This window comes from Typopeltis vanoorti, chromosome 10, assembly GCF_054136105.1.
Source record: "Typopeltis vanoorti isolate ZY-2024b chromosome 10, IOZ_Tvanoo_1.0, whole genome shotgun sequence".
NCBI lineage: Eukaryota > Metazoa > Arthropoda > Arachnida > Uropygi > Thelyphonidae > Typopeltis > Typopeltis vanoorti.
Genome location: NC_143558.1, coordinates 55,531,964 through 55,541,733, shown reverse-complemented (window position 1 = coordinate 55,541,733; position 9,770 = coordinate 55,531,964). Strand labels below are relative to the sequence as shown.

General features: G+C 32.3%; 1 protein-coding gene across 1 annotated transcript in view; it reads right to left on the bottom strand.

Moving 5' to 3' along the window:
• Nucleotides 1-2,608: 2,608 nt before the first annotated feature.
• The window catches only part of LOC150102426 (inactive tyrosine-protein kinase 7-like), a 188,232-nt gene continuing 181,070 nt past the window's right edge, over nt 2,609-9,770 (bottom strand). Inside the window, exon 13 of the mRNA XM_090398809.1 lies at nt 2,609-6,492. Within this exon, the coding sequence (XP_090254935.1) occupies nt 5,914-6,492 (579 nt within the window). The 3' untranslated portion in view covers nt 2,609-5,913. The remainder of the gene's footprint in view (nt 6,493-9,770) is intronic.

Sequence of the window (9,770 nt, the reverse complement as noted above, 5' to 3'; positions counted from 1 at the left end):
GGCTAAATTCTTCTCATAATCTGATTTTGCCTTCCTTTCCATGCTGGTTACTTTTCTTGCCTAAACCTTGTACTGATCATGAGTTTGTTGGTCACCTTTCTCTTATATATCTTCCACATTTTCTTCTTCTGCAGCTCGTGCTTAATGATATTACTCATCCATCTAACTCCTGCTCGATTAAGCCCTCCTTACCCAAGGTATACAATTTAATACTGCTTCCTCTAGATGACCCTTAACTATATATATATCCCATGCACTACTAACATCCTTACCCTGCAGTGTTTTATGCCATGGTATAGATTTAAGCTTTTTCCTAAGCATGTCATAATTATGGATAGCTCTTCTGATCCTATGATCAGGTCCAATAGTCTTTCACCAATAGTCCCCCTCCATCACATGCTGCCTTAAGTAATTATCCCTCAGCAAGTGTATAAATTCTATTTCCTTTCTACCATGTGATCTTTCTTCCTTCCGGTCTATATCTCCATAGTTGAAGTCCCCCAACCCCGCCACAATAATTCCTCGATCTGTACTCATTGTACTAATTTGGCAATGCATGTCTTCCAGATCATCTGTGGAACACCCTGGCCTATAACAATAACCAACTGTATATTTTGTCTTGTTGGTCTTAATCTCACATCAGATTGCTTCAAATGAACAGCCACCCTCCTGCCTGTCTCCTATTCTTTTTGGTTGCAATTGATCTGCTATCATCAGCAGTACTCCCCCCCCCCATCCTATCTTCTCTATCTTTCCTGAAAATACTAAACCCTTCACATTTTATTAATGTGACTACATCATCTACTGTTAGTCCTCACTAATACCTATAACTTTTGGCAAGGTTGCAGTAACTAATGCCAAAAACTCCTCCCTCTTGTGCCTCACACTTCTGGCATTAGTATATAGAAACTGTAGTATCCCTTTAGTCCCCCACCCACCTTTACTTTCTGAATTGACTACTCTATTCAATATTTTTGCTTGAGAGACTGGATTCCTCACTTGGTCATCTCACACTTACTCACTCACTTCATGGGTGCCTTCACATAAACTCACTTGCTTCCACCCTAATTGCTTAAGTTTCCCTGAATTTGCACATCAGCATGCTCAGTGAACAAAGCTCTCTCTCTCTCTCTCTCTCTCCAGACACCTAACACCAAAACCATTCAGATGCAGTTCATCCACATTGTACAAATCCTTTCTGTCAAACAGAGACCACAAATTTACATCATTCCTTTTGCACAATTTACATATAGACTCATTGGCTATCAATGCCCTCCTCCCCAGTTTGCCTCTATCATAGCATGGTGGGAGACTTGCATCCTCCCTCATAGAATATTTCTTGCCTCTGAAATCATTGGTGCCAAACAAGACAATCATTTCCTTTGACTTACCTTTTTGCATCCAGATGGCATGGCTAATGTAGTGAATTTTTGCTCCTGGAAAACAGGATTTTGTCATACATTCATTAAGTACTCCCCTGATTACTAAGTCTCCATACATAATTTTCTCCTTAAGCTGATTTTCTTGTTTGTTTTTGGTCAGTCTTTATTATTCTTTTGGATCACCTACTTCTTTCTTTTTTCAGCCCTGCTTAACTATTGCCGCTTCTGCCGTTTTTCAATTTCGCACTTTGTCCTATGAAAGATAACATTTAAGCACACTATATCTTTATTGATATCCATTTCGTTCTCCTCTATATATTCCACAGCTACATGCTCAACATTGTTAACATCATTTTCCATCTTATCGTCAGTATTTGTTCTGCTCTCATCACCTAACAGACACCCACTTTTAAAACACTTAATACATACTTTCTCTCTCTCCAGTTTCAATTTCCTTCCGTGTATTCTTTAGTTTTCTTGTTGATGCATACATTTCACATACACTGCACTGAATAATATCCAGCAAATTCAAATCGCGGACAACGTGGTCTTTGCTGCCATTGTTTCTCGCGTTAGTGCCATGCTGACAATATCACAATAAAAATGTTATAAATATACTAATACTCTAAAAACACAAAAATCTACACTAATACCCTATAATACTCTAATTTTCTGATGAAAAAACACAAAACTGATAAAAATCGCTAATTTCACAGAAGCGCTAAATTACATGACTACTTGCAATATGAAACTGAAACTAAAACCCCAATTTTATATTCTTTTATATTTTAGTGGAGAATAAAGATTCCATATATAACAGGCCATACATAGTCCTCAAAAAAAAAAAAGGGAGAAAGATATATATACTTATATTTTTGGGATGTTTTCGTTTATATTTCAGTGGAGAATAAAGATTCATATGTAACATGTTCAGTGTATATTTTTATTATAACTAATTATCCTAATTAGCATCTGGCTTGCAAACATCAGGAAAACCTCTGGCCCACTAATCAGAAAAAAAAAAAGTTTGGAAATCCCCTATATCAGTACTATGTGTTTCAACTGGTTTTGGTCTCTGTTCCAAGGATATTTTCAAGTAAAACAAGAAATATAGGTAAATTATGTATGTACAAAGAACAGTAGTAGATTAAATTGTCTTTCTGTAGATGTAATGTAATAATATGATGATTTAATAAAAGACAGCTATTGCACAGTGGATGCATCCAATATTCATTACAAAATAAATTTCAAAAGAACATTTCCTATAATTGCACAGCTGTGGATTATTTAGAAACAATAAATAAACAACTGGATCAAATCTTAGTTATTACTGAGTAATAAATTAATGCAGTAAAGTACTGAATTTTTGTTACATTAAAACACCGATGAAGAAATAAATTTCACAAATGTATAATAACAAAACTTGTCTATTTTCTACATTCATACACACTTTTATACTATATATCTATTTACAAATAAATACAACTGGTATAGTTCCAACACAGTGCTACATTCAGTGATCTGATGGATTCTGTCTAGAAAAACACCTAAATCTTAAACACATACTTAGCTTTCTATGAAACCAAATCACATTATTGCTTGCAGTTTCATGTTTAAAGAAAATAATATCTCATGGTAATTTGACCAAAATAATTAACGTGATGTTAATATTTTTTTATATTTAAATATGAACACTGAGGTTTAACATAAAAATTAAGGATCAATATTCAAGCATTGTATTACAATTTTTAACCTAAACAAAACTTAAAGGGAAAAAAAAATCTTTTATTCAGCATAGGTAAATCCTACTCGCCATTAGTTTAATCGTGCTTCACTAAATTTTATAATTATTACACTTTTTTATTTTTTGATACACTTTTTCCATTATTTGATTATAGTAGTGAGAAAATAAAGCTTATATATAATTTCTCAGCTGCTTAGTCAACATTATGAACCACTTCAATTTGCAGTCAAGTATGACGATAAATCAAAGTCATTGCCAGTGTGGCATATGGTATTGTTATGAACATGTCATAATATACAAATAAGAGAGATTACTGTTTTTCAACAAAACCTCCACAAATGAGTTTAATTTTATTTTTTAATGTTACAAGTATTTCAATGTTGTGGGTGCTGCTCAAACCATCTCCACTGACGGCTAGTGGCTCTTTGCCACTTATAAAAACTGGCCAGTGAGGTCCTTAAATGGATTGGGCAGATGAAAATCACCAGGAGTTATGCGAGGACTATAAGAAAAATGATGAACCTTCCTCTCTCGCTAAGCAATTGTGATGCTGAACTCAATCAGTTGTGGGTGTATGTGTGTGCAGGTAGGCACTGTCTCAAAGCAGAAGCATTTCATTTTTTTTTTTTTTTATGTGGCTCCCACCCAAGAAAGGGTTTTTATATAAACCTATAGTACATTAGTACCATGGGTGGGCTAAGGATTTTTTTAATTATTTTTGTATTTTTTATTTATTTTTTACAGTCTAAAGACCAAACATGGAACTGCATAATGCAACAGATATAAAGATTTCTTTTTGGACTATCAATACCAAATCACATGCACTGCAATATGACTTGACATTTATAATTGCTTGACCAGGGCATTTTTGGCAGTTTCTTATAGTGAGAGTTGACATTAGTTTATTATTTTGTGTATAGAAACATATCCTGTTAGACTTTAAAATAGGTTTAGGGAATATCATTAGAGCAAATAATATTAGGCGATGAAGGAAATTATTAACTACATTTATTCTTACAGAAAAGTGCTCTGCTATTTATAGCTTTTTTTTCATGCACATATTCATAATGAAGAGTAGGAAAAGCCTGTATTGGATTTTTTCATAATCCTTTAAATTTCAACAGAAATTGCAAAATACAAAAGTACAAAGTCATCAGGTAGCATACAATGTATTTTGTTCACTAATTTAGGTAACAGAAATGTTCTGTTTATTTTCTGACAAAAAAATAATAATTCTACTTCATATAAACATCTAATTTGTTGCTGCTTTTTAACTAACTTATGCATTTTTTGTTTAAATAAAATGATTTCCAGGCATCTTTATTATACAATATTTTGATTCAGTTTAAGAAAAATAACTGGTATCTTGTTTAAAGACATTTAAGTCACTGTTTAACAATAATGTTAATAACTTTTAATAATGATAAATATTTAACAAGGTACAACAGTAGTACCTTATTTAACATCATCTTGTTAAATATTTACTTATTTTATGTTTTACTCAATAAATTTACATAGATCATTTCTCTTCAAAAACTCACATAATGTTCCCATCAGGAAAAAAAAAATATTGAAACACAATGACATTTAATACAGTAAGTGAAGGATTTCCACTGTTTCATGTAATTAAGAGTTAAAAGTGGAAGAGCTCATCCTCATTAAAAGAAAGACTTCTTTCAAAAGATGTAATGTGGGAAAGATAACTTTTAACAAGAATGATGTATAGCATATAAACTCATGTAAAAAATTTTTGCTTTAATATTTTCAAGGATATCATTTCATTTTATCTAAAATCATTTATTTTCATTTACATTTTGTATAAAAATCCCACTGTTAGTCTGTAATTTATTTCATGGCATTATGCTATTAGATAAATTATTTTTTTCTGATTTAGTTTTATTACAAATTAAGTATACCAAGCAGAACTGATCGTATTGGACATAATACTTACATATTTTTTGTTGTTTTAAGTTTTTTTGTTATTTCCTAATATATATTTCATTTACATACACATGTAGTAAATCTACAATTTTAAATCATGAACAAGTGCAATTTATAATTTCCTTGCTGATGTTAGAAAGATTTGCAATTCTTATGATTTAAGTTGAAGAGCAAAGTAATAATAACTCATTTCTATTCCAAACTGAGACATATTTCTTAAACACTGGATTCTATAATCTGAAGTTTTGTTGACTAGATAAAAAAAATACGTATCTTCAATATTTCTTCAAAAAAAAAAAAAAACTTGGTTATGAAAGTTAATATACATGCATAGTAACTTTAGAAATTAATAACAAAATACAATGATTTGATTACAAATTGAAAAATTACTGAAATTCACAAATACCATGATATGTTGTAAATGTAGAAACTATTACTCTAAAATCATTTCTGGATTTTAAAGAATTAAGTTGATAGCAATGTGCCTCAATATTGTTCTTCACACAAATTTTTCTATGCATAGAATCCAAGCTGAAGACAGCTTATAAACACCTGTCCCAAATGTGATGATATTTACAAAGCCTGTATTGTATAAAAACTGGATAATTCCACCAGCTAGAATTTCAGCATTACATTCTTCTCAAATGCTAGTCTCCTCAAAGTTCATGAAATGTTGATTTTTTTTTTTCCCAAAGAAGTCCCGTTTGGCAACAATTCAAGTTATAGTTTTCCATTGCTCTCATCACAAAGTCAAGGATTTTTGGTTGTATTTTGTTTTTTTAATGTAGGAGTGAAATCATTCTTTGGGCCACTGGTAAAATATTCAGACCTAACTGGAGAGGGAATCTATACATGACTAACTACAATGATTTCACCAATCTGAAGTGCCACTTCACTAAATGATGGACGCTCTTTGGGACTTGGGCTCCAACAATGGATGAGGACCTCCCTAAGAAGTTCAGGAGCACCATCAGGTGGTGACCATTTTAATTCTTGGTGTTTCAAGAGCTTCAACACTGTATCATCTAACATTTCTTCTAATGGTAAGCTGGCCTGGGTAAACAGCTCCCACACTAATACTGCAAAAGCCCAAACATCACTTTTGGTAGACCATTCATCTTCAAACACAGCTTCTGCAGGAGACCACCGTAATGGGATTACCTTGTTGTGATAACAGCAATATTCCTGTGCATATGTATCTCTTGATAAACTAGGGTTGCTGATTTTTATATTCAGACGGGAAGAAATAAGACAGTTTCTTGTTGCTACATCTTTGTGTATGAATCGATGATTGGATAAAAATTCCATTCCCAGAGCAACTTGGTGGCATATTCCCAGTATCTGAGAGATTAATAATGGAGGTGGTCTTGGTCCTTTCCTTGGATTATCTTTTCTAGTTGCAAGAAGAAACTGCTTTAGATCACCCTAAAAGAAAAGAAAAGGTTAATTGAACGTGTCATGAGATGGATGAATAATTGATAGAATTAACAGTACTTCCTACCATATAATTGCTGTAGCACTTTATAATATAAATAGTTATGTATATTATAGTCAAATTTATACTATTTAGTCAAATGTTATCCATGTTTTATATATGACAAAAGTGAAACTGTCTCCAGGACAAAATGAGTATATGCACAAATATGTCCCATTATGAAATATTTTACTAACTTCTTTACTAGTTTAATTACTGTAAAAAAAAAAAAAAAAACCTTTTGTTTCAAAAAACATCTCAAGTTGTACATCTTTCTTGTTTTCCGTTTTCATTATTTATTTGTAAAATTGATAAAGGATGTTGTTTACATATATATTGTTTTCAATGGAGATTTGTTGATATCAACAAACAGTAAAAAAGGCTAAAAAATTCATATTTGTAATAAAAATGCACAAATGCAAAAGGCTTATGATTATCTCTCAGTAACATATATACAGTAAAAGCCTGTTTTTACATTCCCGCAATTTACATTTTCCTGCCATTTACGTCATTTTCCATTGCTGCGGAAATCTGCGCATTTCTGTTCCCAGATGGCGTTACTGCTGTAATTTCGTTTCCACAATCACGGTGACCTGCATGCTTGCCACAGCTAATGTAGTGATGAGCGATACCATGATTTTTCAATCACAGTACGAATTGATATTGCAGAATTTCTGCTATGTAATTTAGCATGTGAAAGTTGCTTTCAAGTTGCGGTGGTGGATTATCCATGTTAGTAACATGAAGAAAAAAGACAGAAAATGTATATTGGTAGAAGAAAAGATGGCAATTCTGTGACGTGTAGATTGGCATTCCGGAACACGTGTGCATTTAGCAAAAGATCTTGGACTCCCCGTGTCCACTTTGAACACGACAGTAAAAAAACAGGTCAAGCACTGAACTCAATGCAAAGCAATCTGGCACGATGTCAAAAAAAAAAAAAAAAAAAAAAAAAGGAAAAACAATCAACAACAAATAAAGATTATTTTAAATAGATAAATGTAAGTAATTGTAAATTCATTTATTTTCAGTTATTAAATTTTGTAATCTGGTATGTAGACTCACATATTAGCAGTAAGTCATCTTTTAGCCTTATTTAAACGTTTTTTTACATTTCCTGCTATTTACAATTTTTTCCATCAGTCCCCTGAAAAGTGCAAAAAAGGAGTTTTACTGTATGTTAATCTTTGATAATCTCTGTTAATCTCCAAATTCTTATCTTTTCTTTCCCTCTGTTAACTTCTAAATTAACAGGGAGAAGTACAGTTGTTCTTCCTCCCTCCCACCATGACAAAAAGAAATTAATATCTGGAGCAAGTAGCTAAATGCTAATTTCCTAGTTTAACATAGTTAAACTAAGCAATTTAGTATAGAGTAAAAATTTGTTTGGCACTGATTTTACATAGATTCTCTTTTTCAATTTAAGACTGACTGTTTAGTGCTATTATATGCTGGACACTATGCAGCAATACTGATCACGGTAACAAGATAACAAAAATTATATCAGGACCATACAGTGTTTAGTTATGAGGAGAGACCAGGAAGAATGTGAACTGCAAAGTTAAGTAGATAGGAGAAGAAGAGGTGATGTGAATGAGACATTTAAATTATTGAGGGATAGTTACAGGGTTGACATTGGGGAGTTCTTTTGTATGGTAGAACAAGGGGAGGGAGAAAGGACAATGGGCCAGCCATCCCTGGAAGTTGTGAACAAGAGAATGAGGAGTAGTTTCTTTGCATGGAGGATGACTGCACTGTGGAATGCATCACCTGATAGGATGGTGAGAGCATGAACAGTGAATGAGGTCAAGGAGTGGTATGATTGGCTTTGTGTTATCTAGGATGTGCCTCCTACAATGAGTCTTGTGACTCCGGGGCAGTCTTGAATGATGATAATAATAATAATAATATAAAGCCATTCTAGTTGTTCAAAAGAAGTGCAAAAAAAGGTTTTATACTCTGATTTGCCTCTTCTGATTATTTACAAAAAAAAACTTAACATTTAACACTTAAATTAATCTGATGTTCTTAGACAAATCAATGCAGTAAGCATTAAACTCATATCTATGACATAGCATTTAAATGTAATTTTAAAGCATCTTTCTTTCAAAAAGTTCCTCTTGAAGAATATTATGAATTTTGAATTTCTTTTTATCCTTGAAGAATTAAAACGCTCGTACCCTCCCTGTCCTATTAATTTGCCATACATATTTTACATTTAACATGATAGAACTGAAATGAAATCTAAGTCTGAAAACAAACATTAGACTACTTGAAGTTTAAATTACATATAATTATTTAATGCAGATATTGGCTATAATATAGACATTTTCAGCTCAGGCCAAAAATGAATTCATTTCATAGGACAAAAATTAGGATAAGGCCATGGAGAAGGATAGTCATAAAACTGCCTCCCCCCACACACACACACTTTGATATAGGTTACTACTAATTTCTATATCTATTAGCAGTATACACCACATCAAAAGCATTTCTGGAATAAACTATGCAAAATTACAAATGCAATGTTTAATTTAACTATTACATATACAAGACATTTTACCAGCTCAGGCTAGCCTTTATTTTGTTTGTTAAAATTATGCTAATTAACCTTTTTAAATTGTGTTATTGTAAATATTACGTGCATACAGCCTTGTGACTTCTATAAATGCAAATTAAATTAAACATACAGAAAGGCTTAAGTTTTGATTAATTTCAATTATTTAATGGTGTTAACTCACAATGCCACAAGAACCAAATAAATATAATTTCTCTTGAGCTGCTCTCTTAATTGATAATTTCTCTTAAGAGCACAAAAAATTTGTCAGAGAACAATATGTGCTAAAAATAATATAGTTATAGAACCAATTCAGAAGAATTGTGATCAACAAAAGAACTAATGTTCTATTATTGTATCCCTTGGACTGGCTTTGAATTTTGGAAAATTAAATCCAAAAGAGTGCTTCATTACTGATGCTGAACAACATAAATAGCCTTTCTGATTAGTGAGGGCATCTATACAGTGCTGTTTTTCTTCCATTTAATCCTTGTGAAAGGATATTCAGTGCATGGTCTGTTATTCCTGATGAAGAGAGACATTAGCAACTCTTTCTGTCTATTCATAGCAACCACAAGGCACTTTACGCACTACTGAATGTGTTCAAGGATTGAGTTTGTCTTTAGGAGCATGGACAAGAATTGCTAGTTGAATGTATGGTTTAAAAGTATG